At 35.0% G+C, this 20,752-nt stretch overlaps 1 protein-coding gene across 4 annotated transcripts in view; it reads left to right on the top strand.

Annotated features, from left to right (window-relative positions):
* The window catches only part of ADCYAP1R1 (ADCYAP receptor type I), a 143,755-nt gene that overhangs the window by 103,104 nt on the left and 19,899 nt on the right, over positions 1–20,752 (top strand). For 3 of the 4 annotated variants that reach the window (XR_014317056.1, XM_082755141.1, XM_082755139.1), the window contains exons 8-13: positions 58–155; positions 593–725; positions 2,623–2,776; positions 6,437–6,497; positions 10,457–10,526; positions 11,886–11,977. Coding sequence is in view for 3 of the 4 variants with exons in the window: in XM_082755141.1 (XP_082611267.1) it covers positions 58–155; positions 593–725; positions 2,623–2,776; positions 6,437–6,497; positions 10,457–10,526; positions 11,886–11,977 (608 nt within the window). In the remaining variant the exon portion in view is untranslated. Of the gene's footprint in view, positions 1–57; positions 156–592; positions 726–2,622; positions 2,777–6,436; positions 6,498–10,456; positions 10,527–11,885; positions 11,978–17,407; positions 17,450–20,752 lie in introns of all 4 variants that reach the window. The other variant, XM_082755140.1, reaches the window with a different exon arrangement.

Here is a 20,752-nt window from a genome sequence, read left to right as displayed (position 1 = left end):
GTAAGGAAGAGGTGAATATAGATAAATCATTTAACTATGTGATATTTTTCTTCCAAGGATTACTACTATCTATCTGTGAAGGCTCTATACACGGTTGGATACAGCACTTCTCTTGTTTCCCTCACCACCGCCATGGTTATCCTGTGTCGTTTCAGGTGAGTCAGGATGTGAGCAGTTTGCTACTTAGTCACTGGAGAAAACAGACTGGCTCTCATTGGCCCAAAACAACATTTAAGCTTTTATCTCCCCAGCTGCAAAATAAGTGGGGAGAAAAGCCTTTAGCTGAGTTGTTCCCCCAGGTTGGAATCTCTCCAGTAGTCATATTTCAGTAAACTGCAGATATAATTGCAGAAACTCTCTGCATTGGATTGAGTCTATTTTATGTTAATTAGTGTGGTTTTGCAGGACAATCCTCCTCTTGCTTGGTTTTAGGGTCAGTATTATTTACACTCCTGCTTTTCAGAATTTCAGACATTGTTATTGTTAGTGCCAAGGTACTAGAATGTGCGATTTCTACAAAAAGCCTTTCTTTTTTTTTTTTTTTTTTTCCCCCCTTCTCTTCTTTTCCTCTTTCTTATTCCTTCCTCTCTAGGAAGCTTCACTGCACTCGAAATTTTATCCACATGAATCTCTTTGTTTCATTCATCCTACGTGCGATATCTGTATTCATTAAAGATGGGGTTCTTTATGCTGAACAAGATGGCAATCATTGTTTCATCTCAACTGTAAGTAAAAAGAAAGCCCTTTCCATTTTTATTTTTTTATTTTTTTATTTTTTTTTAAATAACAAAAAGTGTGAGGCAGGTATCAGCCTGTTGGGTATCAAAGACTGAGGAGACTTTGGGAGAGAGGGTAATTGCTGGTATACTTCCCTGCCAGTTCACAATAAAAGTGTGAGTGGTATGGTTCTGTGATGTCTGCAGTGCTTACTGGTCTGTGCTTTAGGAGAAACTTACAAGGTTATTTCATTTTCTGACTTCAATCAAGTTGTTTCTCTCATTCATGGATCTGCATAGCGACAGATCCAATGAGAATAGAGATAAGCAATTTTCTTCACCTGGGGTCTGGATTTTTCTCCAGGGCCTTACTTGCTATGGATGTTGGGCAGAGTCATGTTAAAGAGAATGAACACTCAGGCACAAGAAAATATTACTGATAGTCATTCTCAAAAAAAAAAAACAAAACACTAATATTCACTTTTTTTTTTATGTATTTGTCTCTGAAGAGGAGCTGTTCATAGCGTGGTTTCATGGCAAGCAGTCTCTTTCACTATTGTACTTACATATACTTTGCATCTAATATATACATCATTAATCCTATCTTATATTTAAGGGTAATATTTGATCTGACAAATCAGCTCACTTAGTGTTTGGCAGAATTATAGTGAGTTATCTTTTATCTATCCAGTTATGAGATAAGTTCCCCACGAGTCACTTCTACAAGTGCATCTATGTTGTTTCATAGACTTTTCTTCATCATTTAAAATAGATTCTGCTTTATTTTTTTCTCCTTAAAAATCTGAAGCCATATTAGATCTGTAGTCTGTTCATATCACTCTTCCAACAATGGCATCTGTTTCTTTGTTTTAATACACTTGAAGCATAAAACATCTTGGAACCAGTGATCTAATGGCCTGAGATCAGCTGGCATAAACTAGTAGAGCTTCCACATGAGCAACTCAACTTTTGTTGGTTTAAACATATTGCTTATCCCAGAGGATGGAACACAATTGTGAACCATCAAAACTGTCAACTTTCTATTGCCCCAGGCAGGAGCTCCCAGTTTATACTGTGATTCTGCTGTGATGTGTTAAAAAGTCACTTCGGTAGGATTAACGAGGTCTCACTGGGATGCAGCGCTGTTAAGACAAGTGTGTCCTGCTATCACAGAGTTATGGCAGAGCTCAGTTGCCACTTAAAGCTTTCAGAATGTTGTTTTTTGTTGTTTTATTTTGTTTTTGTTTGTTTGTTTTTTGTTGGTTTGTTTCCTGTTCTTTTGCCCATTGTTTTTTGTTTTTGGTTGTTTGTTTTGTTTTCCCCAATAAATGAATGAAAGTATCTATCATTTTGTACAGTAAATCACTCAGTTTTCCTTACGCTTCTGCTCACTTTCATTTTCAGTCCCTGAGTGACAACACCTGCAAATGGCCAGGAAGTACAATTCTCAAGAGCACACAGGAGGGTGCATCTTTTCCAAGCCCACTCTCAGGGCTTCCAACAATCATCCTGCCATTTCACATCCTTCCTTAGGTTTCTCAAAGCACAACTGGATTCTTTTCTTGTCTGCACTTAATACTTGGAAGGGGGCTTAAATCTAGCAATTAAGGTCCATTGCTGATGTGAACTCCCACTAAGGCAATAGCTTCTCAAGCTGTCTGCAGACGCTCATCAGCCACCTCCCACTGATAAAATTGGTTACCTGCCCTTTACAGCTTTGCTCTCTAAGTGGCCCTTCACATTACTCTCATGATTTTAAAACTTTACTATTAAAAGTGTATAATACTAATCCCAACTGTGTTCCTTTCCACTAACAGGTTTGGAGTGGTTGAAAACATTTTCTCTGTCTGCTAATCTCCAGCAAAACAACATGGATATAACTTTGTTTTTGCTTGATTCTCTGCAGGTGGAATGCAAAGCGGTGATGGTGTTTTTTCACTACTGTGTCATGTCCAACTATTTCTGGCTTTTCATTGAGGGATTGTACCTTTTCACTTTGTTGGTAGAAACCTTTTTCCCAGAGAGGAGATATTTCTACTGGTACACTATTATTGGCTGGGGTACGTGACATTTCTTATGTAAAATGTGTGTCAGTGTGCAGACGAGCTTTCTTCTCTGTCCTGAAAGGTTCACTGCAGGCACAGGAATGAACCACCTAGTATTTCATACACAGATTCAAGTATTTCCATCCACAGATTCATACACAATTTCATATCACGTTAGTTTTAGTCTTTGTTTAGAAATGCCACTGCAGACCAAACTTGTTATTCTTCTTCAGATAGACTTGAACTGGAATCATATCTAAGTATGATCTTGCAGAGTTGTGTTCCACAATTCAAAATTGTCTTCTACGAGATATTATCTAACTACCATGTTATTCAACATAATCAAGTCTTCAGTGTTTAGTCTAGCCCATTCTCTAAGACCTCCTTTGTGTCTTTCTCCCAGCTAATAAATAAACTGAAAACATGTTCAAGGGGTACCCACAAATGCTCATCATACCTGAGTGAGAAATGGGAACTTACAAAGTTGGGAAGAAATAAGATTTGTTTCAGAAGGCCAGTTGTAAGATGATAAGCAGTGTAATTATTTTTCATGATGGCCTTCTGGAGATAAATTAATTCCTGTAACATATTAATTCAAGCTATACTTTGGTGACATTTTTGTGCAGAAGTCAGAAGGTGGATGCAGAACACCTTAATTTTAAATGTGCTCTAAGAAGTTTAAACTAAATATTTGCACTTAAACAACCTTGCTTCTGAAATTACATGGGAAAAAAAAACAACATATATTCATGCATAAAAACTACATACAACTCACATGCCTTAAACTGGTCTTCTTTGAAAACAAATCCCCAAATAACATGAACTGTCAGGTAATCTGTAGCTTTTTTACTTTTTTGCTGTGGTGGTAGTGGTTGTTTTTCTTGTTTTATTGTTGGTGGGGGAGGGTTGTTGTTGTTTTTTTGTTTTGTTTTGTTTTCTTTTTTGTGGTGGTGGTTTTTTTTTTTGTTGTTGTTGTTGTTTTTTTGTTTTGTTTTGTTTTGTTTTTTTTTTTTTTGTTTTTTTTTTTTACTCCTGAGGCAGCTGCGTATACATAAAATTTTCAGTTCCTGGCAAAGATTCCCTACAATGGAAGCAAAGAGACAGAGAAGAAAGAAGAGAAAATGTGATCAGAAATAGCATATCAAGGCTAGGAAACTATTGAAAAAGGGTGTTCAAAGTTCCCTTTGTACCATCCACAGATCTATAATTACACTATTGATGAAATATAAGGCTGTTATAGAGAACTTGGGGATGAATATATGAAAATGTGATAGCTATAAAAGAAAACATGTAAATTTTTGCAAATCAAACACATATCTGTGGTTGAGTTCCTTTAACAGAGTTTGCACAAATTTCACATCCGTATGTTCATCTGAATGTGAGAATATTGCGACACACAGCATATTAACTGACAAAAAAAGTCAGCATCTGTAAAGAAAGGACTATCCAGATGGGCTTATTTTGTAACATAGCCTCAGAATTTTTACTCCTGAGTTGAATACTCAAAATAAATACTCTAAATAAGATCTAGCTATTTATGGATGCCACTTCATATTCAATGCCATCCATTAATAATAATAAGAGGATCTCAAAATGTGGGATGTTGTTTTGTTTTTGGTTTTTTTTTTTAAAGTGCAGTATTTTCTCAGTTCCTGCTTATTTCAATTTGGATAATGGTTTCCCAGGCACAGTAAGAGTGATTGGCACTTTGTGAGAATAGAAGCTCTTCCAGACTCTGGATTCAGGTTTTCAACTCATGTCGGGCAAAAGTGGCCCCCTCGGCTCAGAGCTGATGGGAAGAGGGTTGCATTGAAGCAGCAGTAGGCAACAGCTCAGCATTTTACAGCAGCTGGATGTTTATCTGTTTCTTGAAAAGTGCTGAGCCCATCAGTGCCCACATGTGATTAACGAGAACTACAGATGGCTGAGTCAATCCAATTTTGTCCTCTTAAATATTCAAGGTGCTAGTAGGCTCACTGGATAGGCTAAGATCTCTCCTAATGTCTGTGCCTTATTGAGGGCAGAAATACAGTCAGCAAGAACAGCTCTTTTCTGCAGCCCTTGGCGTTTTTGTTTTCTGATGTTACTCAGAAGATGAAAAGAATGTGATGAAGCTATATATATCTTTTGTGTAAAGAAAAGTGAGTATGTATGTATATATATTCATACAGCAGATGGTTCAAAATTCCAAGCTGATCCATTTTTTTTTTTAATTATTTTTTAAACTATATTTTTATGACACATTGGGTGTCAGGTGCCTTCCTGACCATGTTTCAGACATGGAACTTCATTTGTAACAACAAAATTTCTACAGTCAAATAAGTACAAACTAGGTAGCATGTCAGAGCTGTGACTAATATTTAAAGACATTTTAATTATTATTATGCATCTCAGAGCACAAAGATCTTAATGTTTTCTAGGTATTCTCATGTGAGAAAAGCAGACTCCAATTTAAATTAAACATGCACGATTTCTTCTCTCCAAAACCATTTTATTTCTTTTTGTCATTTTCTTTTCAAATTTATTTATTTATTTATTTATTTATTTTAAGAAGGAGGGCTTCATCAGGTATAACAGGGATATTTTTATTTCTAATACTGGGAATATGAAATTTGACAGAGACTCGCTGAAGTAGATTCAACTGAATGACTAATTAACGTGACATAAATGCAGCCTTGAAAAATGTATAAAATATAATTGTTCTTGTCAATTTATGACAGTCTCATTCAGCTACTGCAAGCTGAGGTTATCGAGATACTTATTTTGTTTGCTTTTTAACACTTTATCTTTCCAGTGGTGCCTGAACAAAAGTAGGCAGTTTTCTAGTCAAGGATATTATTTACCATAAAAAGTAGAAACAACCATAGTTTTCTTGCAAGAATGAGTTAACTTTTTTTTTTTTTTTTTTTAATATATATATTTCCACTGAAAAAAAATACCCTTTTAGTGTTTTCAGAAAGGAAAACAAATCCAGATTTCTGGATTTTTACTGTTTTGTTTTAATTTGTATTTTACATGCATTTTTTAAACATTAAAGAAATCTCTGAAATAGAAATGAAACACTCCCATTCCCAAGTTTTTTTTTTGTGTCTTTGTTTGTTTATTTGGTTTTAGATTATTTTTTTCTCAGGAAAGAAATGAAATATTCCCGTGAATAATGCAAAACTGTCCTCTCCTGATGTGCTTTGTTTGAATAAATAAAGCAAAAATCACTTATTTATAAAATAACAGATAAAATGCAATATATTCAACTTATTTACAGCAAAACCACATGGGAATACAAAGAATACAATAATGCCATTACAGCTTAACATCTGCCACTCTGCAATCATTGCATAATTATGGTAGCTTTAGACATTGAAGCTGATGTCACTGGTTTTATTTTATACAATGTTTTATTGCTAATGTAACAAAATGCAATACAAGAAGTTTGAGCAATATTGATTTGAAACAGCATCATTATTTTCTTTCATCAGTTTTACTTTTACATTCCCATCAAGCCAAACCTGTACTCTGACTGAGAAAGCTGTTTCTAGAGCTCTCAATTAATGTAATGAATTGCACTGTTTGGTTCATGAGTGTTATCAGGAAATAAAATCTCAGTGGAGAAGTGGTCTTTGCTGGGTAGTGAATAAGTCTAGACTAATAATGATAACAACATCTTGTCTTCTGCAGGCACCCCAACAATTTGTGTCACTGTCTGGGCAGTGCTGAGACTTCACTTTGATGATACTGGGTAGGTATCACTGTGTGGAAAAACATTTCACATGCCTTTGGCATGATGACAAAGGTGAAATGGAAATCTAGTGATCGGAGGACACAGTTAATTTCTCCTTCCACTTCCAATGCTGCTTTGAATATGCAAACAGGTTAGGCCAAATGGTTCTTGTTCAGCTGCATAAATAAAGCCAGAGAGACAATGTTTATGTCTGTATTCCACTGGTGAAATTATGGAAGGCCATGTAGACATCTGTAAATTTGCAGCTGACCCAGTGACTCTCCATTCCTGTTCAGTTAAGCCAGCGGAGTTCAGGATATGCTTTATCTCATCTTAAAAGAGTGATCAAATGTATTGCACTTATGATACCCTGCTCCTCTCCAACTGATTATGAAGAAAGACAAAGTTGATAAGCTCAGCTGTAGAAATTATTGTGGATGTCTCTGATAAAATGAATGAAATTTGCACAAGGAGTCGCTGAGCTTCAGATTACCAAGGTAATTATGAGTTTAGCTCCCCCCTTGAGGTTTTTCCACAAATCTAGTTTGGTAGATGAGTAGGAGTGAGAAAAAGACTCTCATTTAGTCTTCTGTGTGAACATAAAATAAAATTTAGGAAATTGAATAATTTAAGAAAGAATTCAAGAGGGTAGATTCCACCCAAATAGTATCCTTTGGTGGAGAAAAACCTACAAAGATCCTGTATCCTTTGCTAAAGACCTGAAGGAAAGGATGCTTCCAGACTCCCAGAGATGCTCCTGTACATCCACATAGTCAGAAGACTGACTGGTATGACAGAGAAACAGGCGTAGCTTGTAGGAATGGATATATGATTTTTTTATTTTATTTTTTCCTGAAAAATATGTTTCAAGATGATTGAGTGGTAGGAAAACTGCTGGAGAATGAAGGATTTTGAGAAAAATTTTGAAAATCCAGCAGTGGTCCTTTGAAAACCTAAATCTGAGTGAAAGATGTTACTCTGTGCCCAAATCTGATTCCCAAGGTATTTAGGGTCATATTTTAAGTTCTCCTTATATTATGGTTACCTGGAACTAAACTAGTACAAGACTTGCCGCTCTGTCATGTTTTCTTCATCCTTGTTCTTTCTTGCTCTTTTTGGAAAGCACATAAAGCCCTTCTTCCACTGGGGAAGCCAGTGCTTTGACCCAATGTTCTATTTTGACATTAAGACAAATTAAATCATTTATTTCCATGCAAAACAAGCCCGAAACCCCTGTTGTGCCATTATTATGATTACAACAGAGGTCTTAAATGCATTAATTTCTAGGAGCCCAAACAGTCCTTGTGTTTTTTGGGGAAGAGAGATATTTCAAAGAAGGAAAAGAAAAAAAAAAAAAAAAAAAAAAAAAAAAAAAAAAAAGCACCTTTTCCTCTCTTTTAGTTGCAGAAGCTATTTAGCATGCAACACATTTAGGCAGATTCTAGCTGAGCGTCTCAGTGGTTACTTTTTAAAAATCAGCAAGCATTGTTCTGGGGGTGGGGGAGAAGCCAGTATGAGCTTGAAAACATTGCAGGAATTACTGAACTAGGGAAACCACACTGACAAAGGCATGGACTAAAATACAGACTCTGAGTCTGAGTTTCCTCCTGCTTGCTCCTTATAAAACTGGCAGAGCTCCCTTGACTTCAATTCCTGATTCACATCATTGTAAGTGACAGGTTTGTGGAGATAAATGCAACTGTCTGTTTATCCAGAGCTGTGCTACTGAATTAAATGGAGTTATACCAGATGTACACCAGAGATGTAACAGAGATCAGATTTTGGCCTTTTCAAATGGAAACCACATCCCTCCCCCATCTCACTGGCTCCCTTCCCATCATCCATCCTGAAAAAGAGTTCTGTATGCCTGATCTCAACCATAGCAATGTATTTGTAATGAAATTAGGGAGCCTGTTTACGTGGTACAGCTCGTTGGCTGATACTACAAACTGTTCTGTGGTGCACTGCTTTTTTTCTTTCTAATGATACTCATCTGAGGAGATGATGCTTGTTTGTGTTTTTTTTTGTTTGTTTGTTTGTTTGTTTTTATCACATCTATCCTATAGATGTCATGTAGACTGAATCAAAAAAGTACTTAATAAAACCCTTGTACAAGCTTGATCTGGTTCACTGTTAACATTTCAGGAAAAGACATTGACAACTTAGCTTACCATATAGACTTTCTGCAGAAGCAGAAGAGTAGATCTAAGAAGAAAAGGCATTTCTAAGGGAAGATGCATCACCCCAGAGTACACATTTAAAATCCATCAGTGGAGGAAAAAAAAAAAAAAAAAAAAAAAAAAAAAAAAAAAAAGAGGGGGAAAAAAAAGCCTCTGGGAGCCTATTTGTCTCAGCTGGAATCTGAGATAATTATCTGGGCTTTAAATGTTTTCAGTACAGATGACTGAACAAAGAACAGGTAGATTCCATCCTCTGTAATTTCATATTTTTACCTAGACAAATTGGCATATATTAATGCCTAATTATATGGCTAGAATAATAATACTAGAATTTGACCAGATTTTTCCAGTGTTTGGCAAAGGAAAAATATGTGCTTTTGTGTAAAATTGATATCTCATCTCTAAATTTTCTTTCTTCTCCCCTGCTCTACCACATGCATACTTATTGTTGCTTTTACAGTAAATCTAGAAAAATATTGCATTTGTAAGTTCAACTGAAATTTCTAAGCCAGATGTCAATCAGCTGCTTGCCACACCCACTTGGATGATGGAATTTTAGCTCTGCCTCCTCACTCTTAAACATGTCTATAGCTTCTGTACACAATAGGTTTTCACTTTTCCCCCAGATGCTACCAGAGTACTGTTTAAGTGACATAGAAATTGTATGAAGCTCTCATAAGATCAGCCATGTTTTACCCCTGTATGCTCTTCCAAATTGTTACTTGTCATCTGAAAAATGTACCATGACAACCACTGCTGGGACTTTTGGCTGTTGTCCCAGTGGGAGGGAAACCATCCTCCTCTGAACTGCAGGTACGAAGACATTTTTCTGTGTTTTCATGGTTTTTTTTAGAAGGTAAGCAGGAGGGGAAGAAAGCAGACACAAATAAAATATGTTTATTAACTGACAATCAAATTTTGTAATAAATTAATGTAGTGTGGTGGTGTTGTGGCAGGGCAAAAAAAAAAAAAAAAAGTCATTTTCCATTATTATCATTCCTCTAGCTTTAAAAATAAATGTTAAAGTTTAAAACCCATATGGGTCCTGCAATTAATTTGCTCTACAAAGGAATGTCCAAATGAACCTATATGGAAAAATCTTCAGTGTAATCCTTCTGTGATCTGGAGGAAGATTTTAAGTGCTGAGGTAGAAATGCCACTTGATTTATGATCATTCACTCCTGACAGCTTAAAAAAGGAGATGACCCCAACTGTTGCCCACAACTTGAAACTTCTCAGATGAATCATTGCTCCTTGGTAGGACTGACAACTCATTGACTGGAAAATCATTCCTGTGTGTGAATATAGCTGGTCCCTGCTACATTGTTGTGTCCAAGATATGTGTCAAAATCCTCTTGTCACAGTCAGGATCCAAAATTCCTATCTGCTAACCCTGGACCTTTCTTTCCTGTTAATTTTGTACTTCTGCCTTTTTACCCCTTCTACAGAGATGTTGGCCAAAATGGACAGTTTTACAATTGTACTTTGTGGACACAGGAACATGCATAGAAGTATTTTCTAGAATGTCTAAACTATTTAGTAGAAGGTACTATTGAAATCACAGTATATGTATAGGTTTGTCCTAGTTTCAGTTGAGTTGGCTAAAATCTGTAAAAGAAAGCTTTAACAGGGATAGACTAAGGAACTTTTGAAGCTCAATAAAGTAATTTAGCTACAAGACCAACATCCCACTCTCTGCCTCCTTAGAAATGTTTGTAAACATTAATTTCCTTGTTGTATCTTCATCTTTTTCTTTCCTTCTCTCTCCCTACCCCATTCTTTCATTACTAACTGCAGCTGTTGGGACATGAATGACAACACGGCCTTGTGGTGGGTGATCAAGGGTCCTGTGGTTGGATCAATCATGGTAAGTAACACTTGAAGGAGGCACTTCCTCAGCACTTCTGAGGGCAAATGACTGATGGAAATTTCTTCTAATGACTTCATTACATAGTGTTCAACTGTCAACAAGGTATCTAAGCTCTCTTTAGATGACGAAGGCCTTGGGTTTTACCCGAATGGTGCACAATACCTACATATAGACAACTGAGAGGCATTTGGTCTCTGGGTTCTGCCCCAGGGTTAACAGGAATTTTTAAACAGCTTTGAGCTCTTCAGTATAGTAAATGAGACTGAGCCTCTCTGCAATATGGTTAGTGGCACCTAAAAAGCAATTTGTCTTACTGCACATAGGTGTCTACATGCTAAGTTGCTCTCCATACTCCAGTGACAATATTGGCAAGGTCTCTGTTTACTGTTGTGTGAATTTAGACATCAAACTCACAGGTAGATACTTAGATATAGATGTCTTTATCATGTGGTGCCTCCCCTGTTAAGTGTTTGGACACCTCTCTCAAGTACAGTAACTTTCACACATGTTAAAGGTAATTCATCTAATAACGTAAGAGTTCTCCATCTACGTGTAGTTTTCACATCCAGATAGAATATGATTCTTAAAAAAAATAGATGCTGACAACTCTTTCAAAGAGAAAAAAAAAAAAAAAAAGAAAAGTAAGCAAGCAGAGAAACAAGCAAAACCTTAAATTTCGTATTTTCTTCTGGCCTATAGAGTAGGTCACAGCTAAATCTGAATTCAAAACATCAAAATAAACTGCTTTTGCTCTTCTCCAAAATTTTAAAACTCTACTTGTAATGACACAATTCTCTGGGAAAATAAATAAATAAATAAATAAATAAATAAATAAATATTCAGGATGAGATAAAACTAAAAGTCATAAAGAACATAAAAGAAAAAATATATATATTTATTCATCTCATCTTGGGACAGTTCAGCCAAAGTGATAGAAAAAAGTGATAGGAAAGTGATAGAACTTGGGATTTTCAGGAAATGGCAGACACTAAATATTGTCTGAAATAAATGATGGTGGAAACTTCTAAGCTGAGAAATGCTTTAGTTCAGACAACGGAAATTAAGCATGATCAGTGGACAATGACAAATGTTTAAACCTTTGTGTTTATACTTGTCTTACCTCATTCTTCTGATAAACTACATTCTTCCTTAACTTCAGTGCTGCCAGGGGGATATTTTTGTCTGGAAAAAGGGGCAATATGCCTTTTGTAAACTTAGCTAATGACCCTATAAAACTTTTAGAGTGCAGTTTGGAGAAGAATAATACAATGGAGACAGCAAGTCATTGTGAAAGTCTCATCTTATATTTGAAAAAATATATCACAGTCATCATAATTTCCTCTCTTTTCCCCCCAGATAAATTTTGTGCTTTTTATTGGCATAATTGTGATACTTGTGCAGAAACTCCAGTCACCTGATATTGGAGGCAATGAATCCAGCATTTACTTGTAAGTACAAATAAAGCAGTAATCAATTCAGATTTCTAATATACACATAGGAAAAAAAAAAAAAAAAAAAAAAAAAAACCTCATCTGAGTAAATTTGACTTTAAAAAAGTCACAAGATCTATTAAAAATGACTTGATTGATTTAGATTTTTTTGTATTATTATTTCAAAAGCCACTGAAGTACATTTTAATACTCTTTTTCATCTTTAAAGCACTTAGGAAATAAAAGAAAAAATAAAAAAAAGAAAATATAAATGCTAGATAAATAATAATAATAATAATAATAATAATAATTCTTATTTAAAGCTCAATTGTTTGTAAATTAACATATTGACCAAGCATAAATATTATTGTATTCATGAGAGAGTCTGCTGTGCTTCATAAGTTCCAGAGACGTGGTCCAAAGTTGACTGAGAGCAATGAGATTTGGTAAAAAGATTTCAGGATCTTTGGCTAAAGCTGCTTATGTTCATGATCATGTTTCTGGTAATTTTGAATTCAACCTAAGCAAAATAATTCACAACATACCTAGAATTGCTTAAAAATGCATAAGAAATCCAACTTTTAATCCGTTAGAGGTTTTAAAACTTTATCGTGCCTATTTTTATTAAAGCTTGCATCCCCTCCCCACCCACCTACCCCCCCTTTATTTACCGAGATCATTAGAAGATTGAGGTTGGTCATTTGAGACAGTCATTTCTATTTTGAGTGCATACAACCATATAAAATATTATATAATCATTGTGAATATGTAGCGAATGTAGCAGCACTTTTGGTGCTTGCTTGGCTTTGTAGTCCAAACACCACACAGATTTGTTTTGCAGGTTTTTATGAATTCCAGCATTTTCTAGCACTCGTAAACTTATATAAGACTATTTCTTTGATTAGTTTGCTAGTGAAAAAATGCAAGTTATTCAAATAAATAAAAATTAAATATGTCAGGGTAAAGTAGGAGACCTTTATTTTGTAATACTTTTTTTGTTTGTTTGTTTTTTAATTATCTCCCTAAAGATCAGTTTCACCCAGAGTATAATGATATAATCCATTTAAAAAATAATTTTCCGGTAAAACTCTGACCCCCAGCTGCCTATTTTACTTTCCTTCTCGTCTTTATTCTTCTTTGTATTTTCATGAAGTGATAATATTTACATACTGAAAATACAGCCCTTGATGTTTGCTCTAAACTATGCCATAAACAATGAGCATAATCTCAGCCATAAACAATGTTTCAAATTCATTCTGCAGGTCAATATTTCTCTGGATTATAACTCATGAGAAATTATAGTGCATAAATTAACTGTCTCCCATGCATGGTTTGCCTACAGTTTGCATGAAGTCTTCCTTTGTATGTGCTTCTGGGAGGTCAGCCACTGAACCTTAGACTGTCATTGGTACCCAAGATGTGCAGAGCTAGTTCTGATTAAGACCTGCTAAGTGCATGTTTGACGTCTGCTGCACATCTCGCACATATGAAGCAAAGCATGCCACAGACTCTAAAGATTTGACTAGACTATAAAACATGTTTGTCATTTTTGACCAATATGGTGACTGGGTTTTACTGATATTTTTCCTATGTGTATAGTTAGCAAAAAAAAAAAAAAAAAAAAAAAAAAAAAAAAGAGAAAACATCATTTTTTTCTGTTTCATTCGCTGCCATTATTTTTCATATTTCTTTGCAACTTTATAAATGGGTGTGTATAAATTGATCTTGCCTTTATGTATGTGTTATGAAGCGGAGTGTTGTTTATCCAAACAGATTCAACAACAGAAATGTCACACAGAAATGAAACTAATAAGTTTATGCAGATATACACCAGGCATACACTTTATTTTTGCACACATATCCTGTAAAAAGAGAGTCATTATAACAAAGGAAAAGGCTAGATCATAGTATGGTAATGTCACCATATTGAAATCTCTGCAGATTATGGCCCATATATAAGCATTCTTCATGTCTTATATTGCTACTTCATACTAGTGAATATTTAAAGCTCATTTCATTATCTCTGAAATATGCAAAATACAGATCAAATATTTCCAGTACTTTCCTAGTAGACTGATAAATCCCCAGGAAAGTGCATGCTAATAGCTATTTGTTTAAGCCTTATCTCTCCATGCCGATAGATTATTTTAAGAACCCCTTAGTTGCATTCAAACCTGTGAAGTGAAATATAAATGTTTCCCCATTTTCATTTTGAAAACACAGATATTATTTACATGATGAAAATAGCAAACAAATGAAACTTTTTAGAAAAGTTCTTTTTCCAGCAGTATTTGGCTGAACACTGTAGAATTCAACAGAATCACAATCTTTGTAATGGAAAAACAAAACAAGCAAAAATAAAACAACAAAAAAAAAAGAAAGACAAAGTAGTTTGATTTCTCATTCAATTCCCCACCAGGCCAAACTGTTCATCCAGATCTTTATTCCACAACATAATTAAATAATTAGTACATAGATCATATCAGCTACAGTTGAGGAAGTGTGCTCAGCCTGTTTATAAAGGTAATATCACTGAAGCAGTGATTAAGATTTACTCTGATATCAGCCTTCCACTCTTGGGAACAACATTTAAGCCAGGACTTCCATCACCATTAGCCGAGCATGGACAACCAAAGGCTCCAGAGAGCTCTTCACTGGATCCACCTCAGTGCAAAGTTGCAAAGGATCATTTAAACCTTCTGCAATTGTTTAATTCACACCATCTGACCTTACACCAGTACAGATGAAAAATGCTGACACAATCCCTTGCTTTTCCTTCAATATGAGGGTAAATACTGCCACATCATGGTGATAACAAGAAATTTAAATCACAGTTTTGTAGTGTTTGTAGTGATTATGTACCTGTTAGACTACAATGAGGCATATGAGGAAATAGTTTTTTACACCACAATCTTCAGATGTTTCAGATTCAAAATTTATGTTGAAATTTGACCTCTGACTCCAGAGAAATTGCCTGTAAATAATCTGCCATCAGATTATGATCTAATGTGGAAAAGATTATAAGACTTTGTTTTGTCTACTATAGACCTGTGACTTGGGAACTCTGTTTAAAAAAAAAAAAGACAAAAATAATAATTCATTTTTTGACTTCAGAGAGAAATTATTTTCTTCTTACATATATGGTATATGTTCAGGTTTGAGAGCTTTTAATGTTTATTTTCTGTTAGGAAAATCTGCATCCAGTTCAATTTTGTAGACACAGAGGTCATGATTCTGCAAATCACTTAAGCCTGTATTTAAATTTACAAGCCTTAGGGATGTGCTTAAATTCAAAGATTAATTATATATTATTACCACACTGCATTCATTATTAAAAATTCCCACTACTGAAGTTAGCTTCAAGCTATGACAGGAACACAACAGAAGATTGCACTACTGGGGAGCTAACGCTTAATTAACATAGTGTAGCCACTAGAGATTGCAAGACTTGCTTTTAAAAAAATAATAATTTGTATAATCTGCAGCACAATAATGAGAGCTTCACTCTCATAAAAAATTGCCTCTAAAAACCTTCCTTATGATTAATATATGTAATAGCCTTTTCCTTTAGGCTGACAAAAACTTGGAAACGTAGCTAACTCCTAATTATTTTCTAAAGTAGTCAAAGGCTTTAGTTATCATAAACTTCCATTTTATCAACTTGTATGTTCAATCATTCATTACCAGTCTCATGGCTAACTGATCTTTCATCATGCATTTAGTTCCCCTCAAAGCTGTTTGCATGCTGCTTACTTCATTTCAGACCGAATTGCTGAAAATGTGTCAGTTGCAAGAGAATAACTCTGTGCTTACTTCACTGGTATTTTTTTTTAGATAGAAACTCCTTCTTATGTTTGAAATGACTGGGGGTTAGATTCATCAAAAATATCTAAGCAGCTGAGGTAGGACTTAAAAAAAAGAAAATAAAAGCTACACTTTTTAATTTTGATTTTGATTTTAGGATTCCTTTTTATTTATTTTTCCCTAAGAATTTAAAGCAGCTTTCATACTTTCTCTCAGTAGTCAGATTTGTTTGTTTGTTTGTTTGTTTGTTTTGGTTTGGTTTTTAACTTTTAAGTGTTAAGAGGGAGTAGCCTAAGTTATCTAAAAGGACATATCTTCACTGCTTGGACCATGTTCTGGTTTCAGTTAATCTGAAATCATTAATTCAGTTAATGTCAGTCCTGAATAATTCCAGCAAATTAAGTATCAAAAGAAAACAAGCCCAGTAATGCACATGCAATAGATTTTTTTTTTTTTTTTCCTGAGTGAGAAGTTCTGAGATCCTTGGGTGCTAGCAAGTCAAAAAGTGACACAGATTGTATTCCTGGTACAATTAAGACAGCTATCTGCATAGTCCAAATATGTCTCTGGCCCGAGCTGGTAAATGAATTCCATAAAGAATTTTAGTTTATTGTGGTTATGGTCATGACATACTTAATCCTATAACAAAAATGTGTTTGTATCTGTGTATTCAATCGAGGCAGATCTTGCTTATTGTGCTTCCAAATAGAAGACACAGCCTGATTCTTACCAATATCCACTTGTGTAGTTTGCAAGTATTTTGAAGAGGTAGTAGTAAATTATTTAGGGACACTATTACATCATATGCTGAAAGTGAAGTAGCAGCACATCAGAAGTTCATAAATACAATATTAACATGCACTGGAAACATACCTAAGGACTAGAAACACTTATTCACAACCCTACTGAAGCTGGATCAACATAGTGTGTTGAGCCCATGCTGTATGGAAGGATTTTCATACATCAGTCCCTGAACTGGAGTTTTAAGAAACAGTTAATAAGTTATTCTGGAAAAGCTTCATTATTTGTCTTGGGAGAAATCCAGCCGATAGTGTGTAATTTGGTATGTCAGACTCTACTTTCAGACATCTGAGATTGAGTCAAGTAGTTGTAGAGAGAGTACATTCACCCATTATAAAAAACATATTCTTCTAGCAATGCCTGCACAAACTTAAATCCAGGCTACTATTTTCAGGATCAGTGTTGAAAGCTTCATTATAGACAGATCAACTAATGATATCACTACCATAAAACAGTACAGTAATTAAGTAGGTATGCATGGTGAAGATGCGTGCTGAAATAACCTTTAAAATTAAAAAGGCCCAAACATTTCCATCAAGTCTGCTTATTTATTCATTTTCAAGGATCAAAGCACATTTAACTGGGAAAACAAAACAAAACAAAACAAAACAAAACGAAAAAAGCTTATTTTTAATTGCTTATTTTTAATTTACTTTATTTTTATTTTTATTTTTATTTTTTGGTCATGAATAGTATAACCTGGGAGGGGGAAGCTTGTTTCTGCTTTTGCCTTAACAGATTCTTCATCATAATTTTTGTATCACAAGTTGAAAATTCAATGAAAAAGAAAATAAACCCCATAAATACCTAGCTAATTCAGGTCTATGTCATTCCTCCAATCAGCATCTTGCTGGAAAGAAAGGAGAAACATGGCATATATCATAGGTAGGTATGATTTTAAATATGGTGCAACCTAGAGGGTTAGGGCAGGAGAGGCAATGTTGTGACAGAAATGTTTTGGTAAACAACACTCCTCTGCAGTTCACCTACAAAGTCACTGGACACTCAGTGATTCATTCTGCTACTGCTTTGTCTTGCTGCAAGTGCTCCGACTGCTGGCATTAATAATTATTGACAGGGTCTTCATGGCAAGAAGTCTAATTTCTGACAGGAAAAGGACAGACAGTAGATGAACGGTGTATTTTTTAGCATGGCACTTTAATTTCCTAATGCCAGGTTCTGTCAGTTGAGTGCTGGAATGCCCACTAACCCAACAAAGAAGGGAACTCATGTCCCTCTGCTAACCAATTTCTATCATAAGAAAATAAAATGGAAAACATAGACAAAGATAATTTGGTGTCAGTGCATGATCACCAAGAACCTAGTTCTCATTCCTAAGAAATACCAGGAAAGCAGATGTTTACTACTGTGATTCTTAAGACTAATTCTCTACTAATTTATTTAATATTCTAGAGAAAATGTTTGCATTCACAACTACTATACTTTCCATTGACATTTTCCAAGAAAAACAATTATCTGGGGGGTTGTTTTTTTGTTTTGTTTTGAGGAGTTGCCTTTGGTTTCATTTATTAGTTGTTGGGGGTTGGGGGTGGATAGGAGTGTTAATTTCTGCAAAATCTTTTCAGGTAGGGATGTGGAAAAAAAATGAGTACACTCCTTAGGAATATAAGATCATATAGGCTATGTACCATAATTAATAAGAATATAATTGCACAGGGATTAATTTATTTTCAGATAAAATAATTGAAGATCCTATTCTGCTTTGATTATTTATCTACAGATTTTCTCTGCTCTCAAGAAGTATAAAGCCAATCAGCAAAGCATATATAGTGTGTTTATAATGCTTCTGTGAGGTGTTATTTCTGTTGAACAGCTGAGTCTGATGCAAAAGTCTGAGGACTACTTAAAATCCCCCCAGATGCCTGTGGCAGGTAGAGGAGCTTGAACTTGGTCTTCTGTTTTAAAATCTGGCTTCTCAACCACAAGGCTGTCCTTTCATTCACTGTGCATCTTTTCCATTCTTATTGTGATGATGGGATCAGGCCTAAGTATGTCCACCTTGATACAGGTTTTGTTATTCCATGGAGCACTTGCCTGAGGAAATTACTGCTACTATAAGAGCAAATTACTATTTCTGAAAGGAATTCCATCCACTTCCAATGATTTGCAAACATTTTCTGGATGTTTAACAGGCTCTGATTTTGAAATCATTGATAACAAAACTTGTTTATTGTGGTTGCAAGAACCTCTGTGATTAATACAATGTTTAAAAGTGCTCTGCTTCTGCAATTTCAAGTTCTTAGGAGGTGGTTAGAGTGGAAGTCCATTGTGTCTTGGCCTGCATAGGTGATACCTGTATACTGGAAGTTGATGACCATTTTATTTTGAAATAATAATGAAAAATATGAAGACTCTCTCTTTAAACACTATTTGTGCACATTGCTGTAAGGTATTTTCAAGGGTAAGTTTATTGTTTCAGTGATTATACAGACAGAGGAAATGATACACTCCTGATTTCTGTGGTTCATGAATTAGCTATTTTGAAATCTGTTTAACTCAAGTAAGTTTCTTGCTTAACATTTCTCTAACAATGTCTCAGAATTCCCAAATGATTCTATCACGCTCTGTGGCTGTCTCAGAGATTGAAATTCTCTGTCCACAGACTGTCCTAAATGTGCAAACAGACTTTTTTACCTTACCTGTTACAAGAGCAAGACACGAACTAGAAAAGAGTGTGTTTGCATTAAAAGAGAGGCCACTTCTTTAGAAAGATTAAGGAGAGATGTTCCGATCAGTGAGAGTGAGGACAATATTGTGTTAAATTCAAGAGTGTGGTTCTCTTGATAGAAATGTTTCTTCTTTATTTTTAGGAAGAAACGGTAGTATAAAGCTTGATGTTCTCTCAACAGTTCCATCAAAGGCTGAATTAACACTAAGCCCTGTTGCCAAGATTATTTAAGTGGAAAAAAAAAAAATGTATTCTGAATTCATATTGAAAAAAAAAATATATTAGTAGCAAACATTTGTACAGTTGGTTCTTTTTTTTTTTTTTTTTTTCTTTTTGAGACCTTTCATACCCTCTACCTAAAATCTTGTGGTTTGACTGTCATAGATGGTATGAAACTAGGAAACAGCACTCATAACAACTGAAGGCTCAAGTCAGTATTATTTATGTGTGTAGGGTCCATGAGTACATATGTAAACATAGGTCTTTAACTACACAAGTGTGGTTTGAAATGCTCTATGTAAAGTAGTTCCAGCACTGCTTTTTAAAAACTACAAATACTTTAACAATGTGCACAATATAAAACTTCTTCCTTTAATAGGAAATCAATTATAGTAACTAAACCCTCTGTAATACCACTTTTGCCACACATTCAAGTTCACTAATTAGCAAAAATAAGGTAGGCTTCCTGAAGAATGTGTTTCTATAAATGTGTTTCTAAAGTCACTGCACCTCACTGAAATGAATAACCTAATTTTGATCTACATTGATAAATGTTAGTGGTCACTGAAATCAGTGGAAGAATGTCCAGTGCCAAAGGCAATGTGTCTTCATGAATTACCCATAAATTTGAGAGCACTATTATATCCTTTAGTTTGTTTAGTAGAGAAGATAATGTTGATAATTTTGGAAATTCAGATCATTTTTTAGAAACCTCAAATTGGAAGCTGAAATGGGAGCATCCAAATCAGATCATTCTAGATGTTTTCACTCTCCCTCCTGCACTGCTAATAACTATGTTAGTTGCTTTAAGGCATTATTACACTAAAAAGGAAAAACTTGGAATTTTATTTGTCCCAAGTGAGTTTGCAGCGTTATTTCTTGGAATTTACTTAGTGTAATAGTAAAAACAAAGTTGAAGCAACTGGTCATGCAGCAGTTGTTAAAAGACTGCAGAGAATGGGGAATAATTCTGACATCTCTGATCTTGAACGTGCTTTCAATTTATGTCAAAGCTCGATGAACACCAGCATCCATGGTTTTCCATTCACTTTTTTCTGCCATTCACATTTTTGCCTCTACCATGTAAGAACAAAAGGAGTTTAATTTTCCCTCAGTGTCTCTGCTTCTCCTTACCATTGATTTCTCGTGTCTCACTTCAGCAACTAACATGCTTCACATTCAGTGATTTTGGTTTTATGTCTGAAGAATTAGACATCCTTCCTTAGAGGAGATTCTCCAAGCAAGTAGATAGTCCTTAGATCCTGAGGTATGGAAGAGAC

This window comes from Aythya marila, assembly GCF_965140915.1.
Source record: "Aythya marila genome assembly, chromosome: 2".
Taxonomy (NCBI): Eukaryota; Metazoa; Chordata; class Aves; order Anseriformes; family Anatidae; genus Aythya; species Aythya marila.
The sequence above is the reverse complement of the archived record's forward strand: the minus strand, read 5'-3'. Positions and strand labels throughout refer to the sequence as shown.